Source organism: Rhinoderma darwinii, chromosome 6, assembly GCF_050947455.1.
Source record: "Rhinoderma darwinii isolate aRhiDar2 chromosome 6, aRhiDar2.hap1, whole genome shotgun sequence".
NCBI classification, from domain to species: Eukaryota; Metazoa; Chordata; class Amphibia; order Anura; family Rhinodermatidae; genus Rhinoderma; species Rhinoderma darwinii.
The window spans coordinates 106,659,170-106,677,492 of NC_134692.1; the positions used below are offsets into that span (position 1 = coordinate 106,659,170).

The window sequence follows — 18,323 nt, forward strand, 5'->3', positions numbered from 1 at the left end:
AAATCGCAATACTACACAAAGTATCGGTATCTAAGTCTAAATTATGGTATTGTGACAACCCTACAGCTAATTCACTTAGATTAATCTTCCCAAGAGTGTGGAAAGTGACACGGAAGGACTGATGTGAAGGGATTCATGTGAATAATGGAGAAGTAGCCTTTTGAATAAAAATACCTCCTGCATTGGATAGTTTGTACCCAAGTTTTGTCCTGACAAACATTTGTGGCTTTTGGGCCAACCACAAAGCTTTTTGCAAAGTTTAGTTAGAGGCTCTGTCACCAGATTCTCAAATCCCTATCTCCTATTGCATGTGATCAGCGCTGCAATGTAGATAAGAGTAATATGTTTTTTTTTTTTGTTTTTTTTTAAAAAAACGTTCATTTTTGGCCAAGTTATGAGCTATATATATATATATATATATATATATGCGCTTTGAAAGGGACAACTGGGCGTGTATTGTGTTTTTAACTGGGCGAGTTTCTTGTGTATGACGCTGACCAATCAGTGACCAGTCAGCGTCATACACTCCTCTCCATTTATTTACACAGCACATGGTGTTCCTACTAGAACGATGTGCAGCCACATACACAAGTGTCCTGATAATGAATACACATGACCATCCAGCCTGGACGTCATGTGTATTGAGAATCCTGACACTTCTGAATCTTTTCTGTGAGATTTCCAGCAAGGGAAACAAAATCTCGTTTACCTCGTAATCTCGTGAGATTACGCGTGGCTTGCTGGAATCTCACAGAAAAGATTCAGAAGTGTCAGGATTCAGAATACACATGACATCCAGGCTGTATTTCATGTGTATTCATTATCAGGACACTTGTGTATGTGGCTGCACATCGTTCTAGTAAGAACACCATGTGCTGTGTAAATAAATGTAGAGGAGTGTATGACGCTGACTGGTCACTGATTGGTCAGCGTCATACACGTAAACACGCCCAGTTAAAAACACAATACACGCCCAGTTGGGCATACGAAAAAAAACACGCCCAGTTGTCCATTTCAAAGCAAATTTGCATATATATATATATATATATATATATATATAATAGCTCATAACTTGGCCAAATATGAACGTTTTTTAAAAAAAAAAAACAAACGTTCCTGTTATGTACATTGCAGCGCCGATCACATGCAATAGGAGATGGGGATTTGAGAATCTGGAGACAGAGCCTCTTTAAGGGGTAAAAAAAAATCCCACCCCCACCTGGCTGCACTTGGTGAGTCCCAGTTACTTTGGCATTGGTTCAGCTTTGAAAGCGCACAACAATGTCCTGTTTTAAAATGTGTGAAGTCATGTAATTTCTTGATTCACATCAAAACGGCAAACTAATATTCTTCTAAAATGCATCTGCCTATGGAAACCAATCTTAAATTTGTTATGCACTGTGTATAGTATTAAAGGGAACCTGTTACTAGCATTTCGCCTATTGAACTTTACTTATCCCTCACTGGCCGTTGCTATAAAAAGTTCATTGCGGTTCTCCCCTCTCCTAAACTCCTGCCAACTGTAAATAACGGTCTGCAATCATTTTGCACCTTTTATCGTATTAATCCGGTGTCCTTTGTGCGCACACCCGAGAAGAGGACATCAATGTGCAAGTGCTGGATTTCGTGTGCTGGGGGAAGGCGAGGAGCTGTCAATCAAAAGTAAGGAGACGGGGTGAACTCGGAAAGACTTGAGGAATGGAGCTATGACTCGTTTCAAACGAAGATATGACTCTTTTATTCTCATTAACATACGGTGTGGAAACATTAAACTGAATACTAAAGCTACAGAGCCGACTAAGACGACAATTATAGGTCATATAGAAATGATTTTTCACCCACTGCCACCAGGTATTGCTGGTTTAATAGGTGAAATGCTGGTGACAGGTTCCCTTTAAAGGTTACCTAAAATGTTACCGATGCTCTTCAAATTCTTAATGTATGAGTAATGAAACTTTCCTTAAATTTTTTTAATTTGCTTTTTTCTTTACATTTTAGAAAGTGTGGATACTCATCAGCGGACCTTTGATCTTGGAATTCACGTTGGCTATCAGCGACGCAATAAGGATGTTTTAGCCTGGGTGAAAAAGCGGCGACGAACTATTCGTAGAGAGGATTTAATTAGCTTTCTATGTGGCAAAATTCCACCTCCACGAAACACACGTGCACCACCAAGACTAACTGTTGTATCTCCCAACCGAGCTTCACCTTCAGAAACTGACTCATCCGTAGAGACTGATTTGCAGCCATTCCGAGAAGCAATAGCTCTCCATGGTAACTTCACTTCTGCATATTCCTCTTTACTGTACATCACATTCCAGAGTTAACACTTCTTGTAACCACAGTTAGTAAAGAGATGAATTTTATGACACACCAGGGCTTAACTTCTAGGGAGGAATAAAGATGAGGCAGCTGTAGGAAATGGACTAATCGCTTGCCCAATGAGTTTCTGAAACAATAAGGCTGGGTTCACACGACCTATTTTCAGACGTAAACGAGGCGTATTATGCCTCGTTTTACGTCTGAAAATAGGGCTACAATACGTCGGCAAACATCTGCCCATTTGAATGGGTTTGCCGACGTACTGTGCAGACAACCTGTAATTTACGCGTCGTCGTTTGACAGCTGTCAAACGACGACGCGTAAATTGACTGCCTCGGCAAAGAAGTCAATGAAGAGCAGCTCAAGATTTACAAGCGTCAGACGCCTCGCATAATGCGAGGAGGAGCTTTTACGTCTGAAACGAGGCAGCTGTTTTCTCCTGAAAACGGTGTCTTTTCAGACGTAAAAGCCTCTCATCGTGTGCACATACCCTTAGGAAACGTGAGATTTCATAGAAAGTAAGCTAATCGAACATCAAAGGGTAGAAGTAGTCGAACATATATGTGCTAAATAAATGTGCAGCAGCTAATGTTACGCAGGTATATGATAGCGAAAGGTTATATTGAGTTTAGTAAGATTAATATGGTGCTGGTGTTCAGATGGTTGGTAAGTAGCAAATGTTAAGCACTCCTTTAACACTGACAGGCATCTGCTAGGTCATGCCTGCGGCATGATCTAACAGGCATTTACCCGAGGCAGACCTGGGGGCCTTTATTAGGCCCCCAGCTGCCATCGGAGACAGACACTCGGCGATCTTCTCGCCGGGTGTCGGTGGGATGAGAGGGAGCTCCCTCCCTCTCTCCAAAACCACTCAGATGCGGTGCTCGCTATTGAGCACCGCATCTGAGGGGTTAAACGGGTGAGATCGATACTAATATCGATCTCACCCGGCAGAGCAGGGACGCCCCCAGCCCTCAGCTGCCTCTGGCAGCTGAGAGCAGGGAGATTTGACGCTCCCTGCTCTGTTTACTTATTCCGATGCACATCATGGTGTGGGGGGCTAAAATATGGAGCGAGCTCGCACACTAACGGCAAGGAACAGCAATCATGCTTTTCCTGGCCCTTTAACCACTTAGATGCCGCGGTCAATATTGACCGCGGCATCTAAGCCATTAGAAAGACGGGTGGCCGGTTCAAATCCCCTTGTGGGTCTAATAAAGTATGACATTTTCAGTGAAAAAAAATATTAAAAGTTCAAAAATCCTTTTCCCATTTTTCCTTTAATGTAAAAGAAAATAAACAAAATTGGCATCACCGTGTCCATAAAAGTCTGTTCTATTACAATATAACATTATTTAACACGCACGGTGGACACTAAAAAAAAAATATTTAAAATGTCGCAGTTTTTTTGCTTACTCTAGCGCTAGAAAAATTTGATAGTGATCTAAAAGTCGTATGTACCAATCGATGAAAAAACTAAAATGTTACGGGTCTCAGAATGGTGCAACACAGAACAAATGTAAAAGTAGTAAAAAAAAAAACCTATATAAAATTGGTATCGCTGTAATCTTATTGACCAGCAGAATAAAGTTAAGTTGCCGGTTTCCCGCATGGTGAAATATTTAACCCTTTCCCGACATTTGACGTATCCATATGCCAAAGTCGGGTAGGGGGAAGTATGGAGCGGGCTCACGTAGTGAGCTCTCTCCATACGATGACGGTGTCGGCTGTATGTTACAGCCGACACTTCAGAATAACTAGCGGCATCGAGCGCGATCCCGCTAGTTTAACTCGTTAAATGCTGCGGTCAATACTGACCGCAGCATTTAAATCGTCAAAGAGGGGCGACAGCTCATCGCGCCCCCCGCAACGCAATCGAGATGGTTGCTATGGCTGCCTGGGGGCTTAATGAACGCCCCCAGGTCTGCCATCTTTGTACACCTATTAAGCCTTGCCTCCAGCAGGGCTTAATAGGTGCCTGTCAGAATCACGATATACTGCAATACATTAGTATTGCAGTATATCGTGCAAGCGATCCAAGGATCGCTGGTTGAAGTCCCCTAGGGGGACTAATAAAAAAAGTAAAAATAATGGTGTAAAAAAAAAAATAAATAATATTACGTTCAAAAAAACCCCCTTTTTCCAATTTTCCCCCTAGAGCATAGTAAAAAAAAATAAACATAATTGGTATTGCCGCGTCCGTAAAAGTCTGAACTATTATAATATATATCGTTATTTAACCCGCATGGTGAACGCCATAAAAAAAATAAATTGTAAAAGCCAGAATGTCTATTTTTTGATCACCTCATCTCCCACAAAAAATTAAATAAAGTGATCAAACAGTCGCTTTTACACCAAAATGGTATTATTAAAAACTACAGCTTATCCCGCAAATAATAAACCCCCATACCACTTAATTGACAGAAAAATAAAAAAGTTATGGCTCTCGGAATTTGGCGACGCAAAATAAATTTTCTTTTCTACACTTAGGTTTTTACATGTAAAAGTAGTAAAACATAGAAAAAAAACTACATATATTTGGTATCGCCGTAATCGTATTGACCCACAGAATAAAGTTCCATGTTTTAATTGCACAGTGTATTCCGTAAAAACAACGCGCAAAAAACCATGCAGGAATCGCTGTTTTTTTTTTTTTTTTCATTTTCTACCCCACAAATAATTTTTTTTCCCGTTTCCTAGTACATTATACGGCAAAATAGCTACGAAAAACTACAACTCGTCCCGCAAAAATCAAGCCCTCCTAGTACTATATCGACGGAAAAATAAAGACGTTGTGACTTCTGGAATGTGGGGAGGAAAAAACGAAAATGAAAAAAAAATCTGAAAGTTTGTTTATGACGGGAAGGGGTTAAAAAGAAAACCAAAAACATGGAGGCACCACTACCCCCCCCCCCCCCCCCCCCCCCAATTCTATAAAAAAAAAAAATTTCAGGTTTCCCAGTACGTTGTATGGTACTTTAAATAGAGTCCATTGAAACTACAACTCCTTCAAAAAATAAGCCCTCGCAACAATACATTGAATTAGAATAAATAATACATAGAATTGATATGAATGAATTTAAACGTTGGCTTTGCTTAAAGAACCTTTCACCTGACCGTACATGTGCATCATGTAATGGGCGGGGCTGCACAAACCCTGGGGCACTTCACTTTTTTTTTTTTTTCTACCCTTCTCCGTTATTTAGATATCGGTGCCGTTATATTTGACGATAAAACTGCGATTGTGGTGTTTTTTATGTCTTTTTGCGGCTTTTACCGCGCTCCTTAAATAATGGTATAGTGTAATAGTCCGGACTTTTACTGATGTAGCGGTACCAATTTTTTGTTTTTCTTAATTTTTACATTACGTAAATGGAAAAACACTGGTTTTTAGAATTATTATTTTTTTTTTTAAACCACATTCTTTTAGTCCCCTTAGGGGACTTGAACCCACGATTGTTAGATTGCTGGTACAATATACTGCAATAATAACTTATTGCAGTATATTGTCATTTTCACAGGCATCTGTTAAGCCCTGCCACAGGCAGGGCTTAACAGAGGCAGGGGGAAGGCAGACCTGGGGGGCTTAATTAGGCCCCTGGGCTGCCATGACAACCATTGGCGACACTCGATCGTGCTATGGGGCCGCCGATGAGCTGTCGGAGGGGGCGCCCTCTCTCTAATGCCTCAGATGCTGTGATCACGAGGCACGGAGCGATCGCTGTTCCTGTCCGTTAGTCCCGGGTGTTGGCTGTGTTTTGCAGCACTCCATATGTCTCCCCCTGCACCTTGACGTAAGTGCACGTTAAGGGGTGAAAACACCCTCACTCACTCCTATTCCAGGCAATCAGAACCATCCACTTCCACAGATACAACTTTTGAATGTTCTACGATTGATGGTTTAACGGGTCCGATTAGACGCCACTCTTAAGGATTTGGTTGCTTTAGACCACCCCTTTCTTAATTTGCCGATTAAAAAGATTGGCTCACCAAACTAATCCTATTGATATGCCACCAATGTGCGATCAGCAGTGGTATGACCGCCCATGCTGTCAACCATAAAAAGCTGAATGGAGCTGACAGACGGCGAAGGGGCATGACTGTCCAAGTGCCCTTTCCACAGTATTCCAGTAATTTGGCAGGCGTCCAACCACTGTAATCTGACATTTATTGAATTCATTAGTGATATGCCTACAGTGTTTGTGGTGAACAGGCCTGATTGGGCCTTAATGACTAATCTATTTCTAGGACTATCCAGTTTTATTTTATTTTTTTAATGGTGCTATTTCTGGGGGAAAAATAATTCATTGATTAGCTTTTATTTAAAGCCTTACTTGGCAGGGAGTGCAAAAAAATCCCCAGCAATCCTGCCATTTGACATTTACCTTGCAGTAGATATAACACGTTAACTTTATTTTACATGTCGGTACGAGTGCGGCGTTACCAAATATGTATAGTGTTTGACTACGTTTCAGTACTTTTGCGTAATGTTTTTTTGGGAATAAAGTTGCTATATGAGGGCTTGTTTTTTGCGGGACGAGATGTAGTTTTTATTGGTACTATTTTGTAGTTACACTATTTATTGATCACTTTTTGTTTTTTTTTCTCTACCCCGAGAATTATTTTTATGAAACACTTTTATTTTTTTTATTTTTTCCCCCCCACTAGGAGATTTGAAGCCGTTATTCTTTGATCGCTTGTATAATGTTTTTGACTTCCAAAACAATCTTGCCTGTCTGTGTATAACGGACAAGCAACCTATTTAGCCATGTGTCTGGCATGGCCTAATAGGCAGTTACTGATGGCAGACTTGGAGGCCTTTGTTAGGCTCCCTGCTACTATGGTAACCCATTGGCACACTGCAATTGGGCTGACAGGGGGAGCCCCACTTTTGTCAAACACGTTAGGTGCTGCAGTTGCTATTGAGCGTGAAATCTGAGGTGTTAAACTGCCTGGGTCAGAGTAATTGTTTTCAATTAGCCCGGACCGCAGAACTGGGCTGTAATAAGACATGCCCGTTCTTTCTGCGGTCTGGGCTCCCGGGCCGTGCACGGACCGCAAAAACTACGGTCTTGTGCACGGCCCCATAGAAAAGAATGGGGCCGCAATTCTCCCGTGGATTTTCGGGGGAATTGCGGCCGCAAAAACACGGTCGTGTGCATGAGGCCTAACACAAAAGGAACCCACATTCTAAAATGGTTTCAAAAAAAACCTCTAGGGCTGTATTTATTACAATCTGCGCTGACCTTTCCGAAGTTAAAAACATGCAAATTAATATCTAAAAGTTATTGTACAAATATCTTATCAGAGGCAGAGTCCACTACATCAGAGTTAAAAGGGTTGTCCAGGATTAGAAAGACATGGCTGCTGTCTTGCAAAACCTGCGGCACAACTGTCTGGTATTGCAGCTCCGCTATTGATGTGAATGAAGCGGAGCTGCACAGATAGCCCATACAACCTGTGGACAGGTGTGCTGCTGTTTCTTGGAAGAAAGCAGTAATGTTCTTTTCTAACCCTGGACAGCTTCTTCAATTTGCTTCCATTTTTTATAACTTGTGGGGCTGATTTGATGGAAGTGTTAGGGCTCGTCCACACGCTGCGGAATTGCCACGTTTTTCCCGGCCGGAAGTTCACACGAAAAAAATACAGTAGCAGCATTTAACAAATCTCATCCACATTCTGCATAAAAATTCTGCGCAGAAATTGACCTGCGGTACGTGTTTTTTTGGACTGAGTGTCTGTCTGTCTCCAATGGCACCCCGGGGGCCTAATAAAGGCCCCCAGGTCTGCCTGCAGTGAATGCCTGCTAGGTCATGCTGGAGGCATGTCCTAGCAGATGTCTGTCCGTTTTAAACGAACAGGCAGTAATACACTGCAATACAAAAAGTATTGCAGTGTATTATAATAGCGATCGGATGATTGCATATTAAAGTGCCCTAGTAGGACTAGTAAAAAAAAATAAGTTTAATAAAGTTAATAAAAAAAAAAAGAAAAACCCACTTTTTCCCCTTACAAACTGCTTTACTATTAAAAAAAAGTAAATAAAGTAAAAGTTATGCATATTTGGTAACGCTGCGTCCGTAACTACCCAGACTATAAAGCTATTACATTATTTAACCCGCACAGTGAATGCCGTAAAAAAACTATGGAAAAATTGCGGTTTTCTATAAATCCTGACTTTAAAATAATGTGATAAAAAGTGATCAAAAAGTTGCATCTACTCCAAAATGGTACCAATAAAAAGTACAAGTCTTCCCGCAAAAAAAAAAGCCTTCATACAACTGCATCGGCGGAACAATAAAAAAGTTATGGCTCTTCAAATATGGAGACACAAACAAATAATTTTGGGAAAAAACAAACGTTTTTACCGTGTAAAAGTAGTAAAACATACAAAATCTATACAAATTTGGTATCTTAACAACCCGCTGAATAAAGTTATTGTGTTATTTATACCACACGGTAAACGGCGTAGATCCAGGAAGCAAAAAAGAGTGGCGTAATGTCTGGTTATTTTCTATCGCCCCCCCCCCAAATAACAAGTTAATAAAAGTTAATCAATAAATATGTACATCTATATAGTGCTATTAAAAAATACAACTTGTCCCGCAAAAAACAAGACCTTGGGGCCTGTTCACATCACCGTTCATTTCCGTTCCAGAAGTTTCGTCGGGTGAACCCTGCAACGGAAAGTGAAACTGAAACCACAGCTTCCGTTTCAGTCACCATTGATCTCAATGGTGACGGAAACATCGCTAATGGTTTCCGTTCGTCACCGTGCCGGCAGGTTTCCGGTATTCCGACGGAATCCATAGCGGAGTCGACTCCGCTATTGATTCCGTCGGGAAACCTGCCGGAATGGTGACTAATGGAAACCATTAGCGATGCTTCCGTCACCATTGAGATCAATGGTGACAAACGGAAGCTGTGGTTTCAATTTCACTTTCCGTTGCGGGGTTCACCCGACGGAAACTTCAGACGGAAACCCAGAACGGAAATGAACGGTGATGTGAACAGGCCCTTTTACAGCTATGTCGACGCAAAAATAAAAGTGTTAAAGCTCTTGGAATGAGACGATGGAAAAATGTAAAAAATGGCTTGGTCATTAAGGGGTTAAGAAAGGTAAGTGTATAAACTGTGGCTGACAACCGATAGAACACTGCTTCAAGACCCTGCAATAGTTTTTGTCCCTTAAATAATAACTGTTTTTTAAAAAACAAAAGAAATTCTAGCGACACATTCCCTTTAAGTGATTACACATTGTTTTACATTTTTCACAAGTCAGGAAAAATTATAAATTAGATTCTAATTTATAACATTTCCATGTGCTGGTCACTAGAGGGAGCAGTTTCCAAAATTGCATTATGGTCAATGTGGTAAAGCAACTTCATTGCTTTATGCTACAAATTTGGGGTAGACACACTCGCTCTAGTGTCCTCACATAATCCCCCCCCCCCTCCCTTCTTCTGGCTAGTGCCAGGAGAAGGAGGGGTTTGAATCTTCAAACCACCTACACTTTGTGCCGCCATTTTCTGAGCGACTGCACAGTGTAGGAGGATTAGATACAGTGCCAAACAGACAGTATAACACTAACATAATACACACATCACATACACAAACCTAAATTACCTGCTCCTGCTGCCGCCTCCGCTCCTATGCCTTGCGTCTTCGCTTCCTTGAACATATGGCCGGAAGCCGCGGCCGGATGTCGTAGTCTTACTGTCCGGCAGCGTCTTCCGGTCCACATGAGAATGGCACCGGATTTCGCTCTAACTAGCTTCGTTTTGGTCTGTGTTCCCACACAGACGACATACGCTGCAGTGAATGGACCGGCTCCCGTTCGCATTCTCTATGGGGATGTATGTGCCGTATTCCATCTCTGTATGTGTCGTTAATCGACACATACAGAGATGAAAAAAAAAAATGGCAGCCCCCATAGAGAAGTAAGAAAAAAGTAAAGTACAACACAAGAACACAAATAAATAAAATTTATTTTAGTATCCTACTAAAAGCAATATTATATAAAAAAAAATGTCATGACACCTTCCCTTTAAGGCCTCATGCACACGTCCGTATTTGGAAGCCAAAACCAGGAGTGGGTTCAAAACACGGAAGAGGTGCAAATCTTTTCATTCTAGGTTTTCTGTTTGTTCCACTACTGGTTTTGGCTTCCAAATACTGACGTTTGCATGAGGCCTTAGATTGTGTGGTATCGCCACAAAGCCATGTAGGACCAGATGTCCATGTTACTGTTAAGATGATTCCAATGTTTAATCACCTCTGTGTTAAACTTATGGTGAATCTTATGTTAGATGGCCACTTTAAGGCAAGTTTTCAATTGGCACGTGAGGCCATCGATTAGTTAATATAGATTCTGCCATACGAATACATCCTAACACCACCTCCATATGAAAGTGTTGTGCAGGCGGGGTATATATATATATATCTGCTTGTCTGTGTAGGTAAAGCTTGAATATGCAATTTTGGCAAGTGAAATTGTCTTCTGTTTGTTACAGTTGTTTTCTTAATTTCAGGTCTGAGTGGTGCAATGGCTAGTATAAGTGTTCGTTCAAGTACTCCGGGCTCACCCACTCATGTTGGTGGAAGTTCTAATACCAGCCGTAGGAGAAATGGACTTCTTGATGTCGATTTGAATACTTTCATATCGGAGGAAATGGCACTCCACTTGGACAATGGTGGTACTAGAAAGCGCACCTCAGCCCAGTGCAGCAACGTCATTACGGACTCGCCAACCAATAAACGCAACAGAATGATCTAATCCTACAAAAATCAAAAAATCCACCATGCTGCTTGAAAGCCACTTTATCCTCAACATACTGTCTGGAAGGAACCATCTTCCCTTTTCACTGTTTAAAACGAGTGAATTCAACAATTGCCATAAGGAAGTTCTAAATATTACAGTAGATGCATATTGGCTTTCTTTGAACTTTACACTTAACAGAACATCTGAAATTGTGTAGTATATGGTAAGATCATCCTAGGTGAACGTCCGTACATTAAATGCGAAGTGACCTTACTTGTATTTGCAAAGGGAAAGAAATCATTTTTTTTTTTTCTCCCCTCTATCTGTGTTTTTGTTTCAACAGTATTGCCATTTGAGTTTGCCCGGGACATTAGTGGGCACACATCACTTCTGTAGGCTTCCATTGTGTTTTTCATACACTGTTCAAAGTTGTAAGCATTTTATTTTTTTTCTGTTTAAATTCTGGTTATTGTGTGATGAATTACGGAGGTGCTATGATGGTCATACACAATGAATCCACTTGAGGAAGGTTATTGGATTCACTTTGTATGTGTTAGTGCGCTGACATGCCAATATTAAAACGTCTCCAAATGATTCTCCATAGGCTTTTAAAGTTGGTCAGTTTAAGCATATGTATGCACTTATTTACATGCTTGTTGTAACCTTGTTAGGTAATTGTAACTGTATAAGCCACACTAAACCCTAAAAAATACAAAAAAACAAACTATTTCTAGAACTTTCTCCTTGTACATTTTTGGTCAATGGTGTATTTATTCTGTTTACTGAAGGTATAGTTTCCCTTTCACCCATGGTTTTTATTTATTTTTCTCTGCAGCCATACAGACGTTTTTTGCCCCCAAAATACACGTAATGAACAATTTAGACATATTGGGATTGTGTTCTGTATATTCCTTTGTGAGCGATAAGGTGACTATAACCTTTTAGTGGTATTTTTTCTCTCTCTGTGGCATGCCATCTGACACATTTCAGTGCTTGCTGCAGCTTCATTCTTTGCCCTAGACTCAAAGGTTTGTTTTGAATGATCCGACTAAATCTTAGAATGGCTACCCAGTTTTAGATTTTTTTTTTGTTTTATAGTGCTTTAAATATCCTTTTCATGTAAACCAATAATATTTAGGAAGTGTAAGACTTCACCTCAATTATTTACATGTGTTTAAGCTTACAGTTGGAATTGAACACTATACGCTCTGTACAGAAAGATGGTACTGTACCGCTTGTCAAGTAGCTCATGGATGCCCCAAACAGTAAAAGGGCTGCTAAAAGAAGGTTCCTTTGTATTACTTTGGTGCACAGTGTAAACACATTGGACTTATTCCTGGCCACTTGAGAAATATCCAGCTCTGTATAATGTTGAAAATTTTGATCTGTATAACTTTTGTATTATTGGGAATGTTATAATTTAGAACCTGCAACCAATAATGCAGAAGCATTTGGCCTTAATCTGCTGTTTTCTGAATCCATGTGTTTTGTCACCAGACTTCATCCGTGACATTGTGTAAACTGAACTTCATTTTTTATGGCAATAAAGGCACTCCTGCGAATAGTGGTAAATGGTCTGATAGTTGGGGGAGGGGGTGTGTGTTGGGGCGGGGGGGGGGTGGAGACCAAAACATTGGAGTGCCTTATTCGTAGTCCTGTACAGTGACATTGGAAGAGACAGTTTGCATGTGTTTTTCATTAGTAGGGTATGCTTATCTGTGCTGGTCATTGGTGACTACGAATCATGGCTCTTGGCGTGAATGCTGAGCACCATCATTTTTGAAGTTTTTAGTTGAGAACATTTTTATACGGCTGATTTGGCAGCAACAACCTGTGCGAAAAAGAACATGTAAAAGTGTGGTTTTCACAATTTTATCAAATATTATTTTTCTTTATCTATTTAAAATGATTTTATCTGCCACCTCAACACTTAGGGTACTCTTATTTAAAAAGGGTTTTCCATCCAACTCTCCGACTAGAGACCGCTTGTCCTTGCAATGTTCCTGATGTTACCCATATTGGACACATCAGAACTATTGCTCTGTTCAGCTGGATACTGCTGATACTGTATCTGGAACCAACTGTATATCAAACAAATTGATATTCCTTCTTGGCTCTTGAAGGGGTTTTCCCATCAGTGAGAAGTCACAGATGCGGGTCCCAGCTCTGGGACCTGCACCTATCTCTAGAACGGGGCCCCCTAAACTCTATTCTACTGCTCTTTGTTGTGGTAGTCACAGGAACAGCGTAGCTCGCATGCTACTCTGCTTCCGTAACTGCCATTCACTATATTGGGAGTTACGGGAACAGCTTAGCCCAGTGAGTTACACTGTTTATGTAACTCCCTACCATATAGTCATGAAATGGCTAGGAGGTAGCTGAAGCAGAAAAAGGTAAAATGGGATTTAGGGAGGGGGGGGGGGGGGATAGGTGGGATCTGCATATATCTGACATTTATGACATATCCTTTGGATATGTCATAAATGTCCCTGATGGGAAAGCTCTTTTAAATGACTACCTGTCAGTGGATGTGTGATCATTGACCATGTCAACTCTTGACAGAAGCCTAATTTTTTTTTTTTTTACATGGTCTTCCGTTGCAGGAGGCCGAGGTCTTGAACTAGAGCTCATAATACTTTCTACCATTCACGTGTATGAATCGCTGCTACCAATAGGAGTGTATGAAGGCGTCCACATCTGACAATCATCTGAGTTGATATTTGTACATGTTCTGTTATTAGGTTTCATATATTGAAATTTGCCACTTTTAGTAGGTTGATCCCTGAATAGACAACAAGCATAATGGAAGGGCTATGAAAAGATTTCTTGGTAAAAGCATTTGAATGGAACGTCACTGTTTTTACAACCGGTGCTTGGGATGTGCCACGTTATATATTAAAGCTGCCCTTATAACATTGTGTGAGTTTATTTTAAAAAAACAAAAAAAAACCTTTTCCTTTTGGCAAATTTAAGCAACACTTCTGGTTTTGACTGCAAATTTTAAGTAATAAAACTCCACCATTAACAACCTTGTGGTGCCTTTTTACACTTCACCATAAGTTAGATGATGGCTTTGAGTTTTTGGGGAAATATTGTCTAAGGCCCAGGAATTTTGAGGCAGGTTTTTATTTTTTTCTGCCTACCAAAAACGGAACTAGGCCTAAAGTGGGAAATCGTTCTGCATTTCAGTCCTTATTAGAATTGCTGTAGTAACTTCCAGCAAATACAATTCTTGTGACACGAAGGACTTGGCCACACATAATAGAATTGCTGCAGAAAATTTTCTGAATTTTGAATGGCAAAGGTGCACCCTTTTTTTTTTTTTTGTGGCAGAAAATGGTGCATAAATTTCTATGTTTTTCTCAATGTTAGGAGATGGAGACATCTCCTGAAAAATGCAGCAATTCTGCACCCTTTCCGTAGCAGGAATTGACATGCTGCAGTCCGAAAAATACGCAACGCAGGTCAATTTTGGCTCGGAAATTTGACGCAGCATGTGGATGAGATTTGGTCAGTCTCATCCACTATGCTGCTGTATTCTGCAGTGGTGTTTTTTCAGCTAAATTTCCGGGTGGAAAAAACGTGTCAATTCCGGAGCGTGTGGATGAGCCCTAATGGTCCTAAATAGAGAAATAGATTTTTGGGATAACTAATATGTATTTCATTTTCTGCTCTAGTTTCAGGGTGGTGCAGAATAATTTAGAGGGTATGCCATGACAACTATTTTTTTTTTATTTATTAGCGCAGTATACCCACCCATGCATAACCTATATTTATTTGGTCTTGTCTTTCTCAGACTATGTAGGGCTTCGCTATTGTTTAATAAGTGATTATGTAACGGAGTGGAGAGGCATGAAGGGGAAAGCTACGCAGGACGTGTTAAAGACTTTCTTGTAGAGTTAGGTGACCGCTACGTATATAATCTATGGCAAGTCAGCAACTGGTTAAAGGGGTTTTCCGACACACATGATTTTATTTTTTTTAAACTGACTGGCCGTCTTACTTGACCTCTCAATACTTAGATTTCTTCCAGGTTTCCCCCCTCTGCTTTTCTGCTCTTTTTCTCACGCATCTGTTTGTTTGCATGGTGCTGTTACGATGTATAGATGCTTCCAGCATCCTGTGTGCCTCTCCCAGCATGCTGTGTGGTGGGGTAGCTGCAGAACTGCCCAGAACAACTCCACCTCCACCACCATCTTGGTGCTCACGGTACATTTAGTCTACATAATGATTGAATAAAATATGAGGTCCTATATTTAAATTTATGAGCAGGGATTGGTTATGGGCATGCGCAGTGCAAACCATTAGCTTATAAGCGGGCAACGCAGGTGCACTCGAGGCTGCTGTACTGGCCATGCGTGGAACAGCCTTTCCTTGAACTGCGCATGCTCCAGGAGAATGACTGCTCGCCATGAACGGCCCACCGAATGGGCGTCTGATGATAGGAAGATGCATTTATCGGGAAGAAGCCCTCAGCGGTGAACGGTCGGGATGTCATCAGAAGTCCAAATTTCAGAGGGGTGTAGTCTTAAATGTTAGTAAATGGCAAAGTACTTTCAATTTGATATTGTGTTTCGTCAGACTGTAGAAATGAAGTACTGGAAAGCCCCTTTTAATGAGTTTTTATTGCAGTTTTACTAATGTTCATAGTATATGGTTGGATGTATTATGTATAGGCTTGTTTGATGCCTCACTTTTTTAACCCCTTAATAACCGCCCACTGGTCAGATCATGCACGTCCTTAATCTACAGCGATGCCTTTTGGTGCAGCTATAGAAGCAGGAGCTGTTACTAACAGCTCAAGTACTTCGGGAAACCTAGTGAATACGGCTGGGAACGGTGTGAACTCTTACCCCCCCCCCCCAGATTTTAATCCTTTGATCACTGCAGTCTATGACCACCTCATGGTGAAACTTGCTCCTTTGATTGTATCACCAGAAACCTAGTGATGCAATTGGAGACTAGGAAACTTTTTGCAGACAGCCCTGGGGACCTTTAACCCCTTAACGCTCCATGACCTAATATTAGGTCATGCTAGCTATAGCGTTCGTGCTCAGTGACCTAATAGTAGGTCATGGAGTAAACACGGCGCCGTTCGCGCAGGGCGCGTTCATGTGCTGTGACAGCTGCTGTTTCAGACAGCAGACTATCACTGCTCAATGTGCCGGGACCGATCGCGGAGCTCCCCCGCCGATTAACCCCTTAGAAGCTGCGTTCAATAGTCACAATCGACGGCCTGATCCGCGATAGCGGCCGGCGATCGTGACTATGGCAACCAGAATCCTAACAATGGACTCTGGCTACGCCATCAACGGAAGCCTAGTGGGTCCTGACGAAGTCAGGACCCACTATGCTTGCTGTCAGTGAGTAGCTGACAGCTCTAATACATGTAGTGCAGTGTATTAGAATTGCGATCAGGGCCTCCTGCCCTCAAGTCCCCTAGTGGGACAAAGTAATAAAGTCAAAAACAAATTAAAAAAAGTTGTGTAAATATAAGAAAATAAAAGTTTTAAAAGTGATAACAGTAAAAATCCCCCCTTTTCCCTTGTCAGTCCTTTATTTTGAATAAATATAAATAAACTATACATAATTGGTATTGCCGCGTCCGTAACGGCCTAAACTACAAAATTATGTCGTTATTTATCCCGCACGGTGAACGCCGTAAATGAAAATAATAATAAACCGTACCAGAATCACAATTCTTTGGTCACTTCACCTCCCAAAAAATGGAAAAAAAAGAGATAAAAAAGTCGCATGTACCTAAAAATGGTAATGATCGAAACTACAGTTCGTTACGCAAAAAATAAGTCCTCGCACGGCTTTATTGATGGAAAAATAAAACAGTTCTGGCTCTTAGAATAAGGCAACACAAAAAGTGAATGATTTTTACAAAACGTATTTTATTGTGCAAACGCCATAAGACCTAAAAACTATAAACATCTGGTATCACCGTAATCGTATCGCCCCGCAGAATAAAGTGAATATGTCATTTATAGCGCACGGTGAACGCTGTTAAAAAAAAAATCGAACAAAAAAACAAAAGTAGAATTGCTGTTTTTTAGTCACCACGCCTCTTAAAAATAGAATAAAAACTGATCTTGCACCCCAAGAAAACTACAATGAATTCCTCAAGGGGTCTAGTTTCCAAAATGGGGTCACTTTTCGGGGGTTTTCACTGTTTTGGCACCACAAGACCTCTTCAAACCGGACATGGTGCCTAATAAAAAAGAGGCCTCAAAATCCACTGGGTGCTCCTTTGCTTCTGAGGCCGGTGCTTCAGTCCATTATCACACTAGGGCCACATGTGGGATATTTCTAAAAACTGCAGAATCTGAGCAATAAGTATTGAGTTGAGTTTCTCTGATAAAACTTTGTTATAAAAAAAATAGTATAAAGAGGATTTTCTGACATAAAAATTTTTGTAAATTTCACCTCTACTTTGCTCTAAATTTCTGTGAAACACCTAAAGGGTTCATAAACTTTCTAAATGCTGTTGTGAATACTTTGAGGGGTCTAGTTTCTAAAATGGGGTGTTTGATAGGGGTTTCTAATATATGGGCCCCTCAAAGCAACTTCAGAACTGAACTGTAACCTAAAAAAATAAATAAATTAGACAATACTTTGCTTCTTACATTATACGGATAATGAGCAGTGCTCATCCCGAGATGACCCCAGTTTTGACCGTTTGTATAAACAGAGACCCCTATTAGACCGTTTCAGTGCCCGGTTTTCCCAAGCATACACCCCCGAGAAGTGTATTTCTATTGATGAGTCCTTGGTAGATTTTAAAGGGAGGGTTCAATTCCATAAGTACCTGCCGGGTAAGAGGGCAAGGTATGGCGTGAAGATGTATAAGCTGTGCGAGAGTGCATCAGGGTATACCAACAGATTTAGGATACATGAAGGGAAGGACACAAGTATTCAGCCCCCAGAATGCCCACCCTTACTGGAGATAATGCAAAAATTGTGTGGGATTTGGTGCACCCACTGCTGGACCAGGGTTACCACCTCTACCTGGATAATTTTTATACCAGCATCCCACTCTTCAACTGCCACGCTTCCAGAAGTCCTGCGGCACTGCTAGAAGAAATCTGAGAGGCCTCCCTAAGACTCTGCTTGGGCAAACGCTCAGAAGGGGTGAGAGCAGGGCACAATCTAGCAGCAACATATTGTGTGTCAAGTACAAGGACAAGAGAGATGCCACACCAGTACCCATGTACCTGTACGAGGTACCAGTACA

The 18,323-nt window shown here is 41.1% G+C and overlaps 1 protein-coding gene across 3 annotated transcripts in view; it reads left to right on the forward strand.

Moving 5' to 3' along the window:
* Window positions 1-12,645, forward strand: part of LOC142655651 (HUWE1-associated protein modifying stress responses) — a 28,519-nt gene extending 15,874 nt beyond the window's left edge. For all 3 annotated transcript variants that reach the window (XM_075830087.1, XM_075830089.1, XM_075830088.1), the window contains exons 4-5: window positions 1,999-2,274; window positions 10,854-12,645. In XM_075830087.1, the coding sequence (XP_075686202.1) occupies window positions 1,999-2,274; window positions 10,854-11,098 (521 nt within the window). In that variant the 3' untranslated portion in view covers window positions 11,099-12,645. The remainder of the gene's footprint in view (window positions 1-1,998; window positions 2,275-10,853) is intronic.
* Window positions 12,646-18,323: the final 5,678 nt, after the last annotated feature.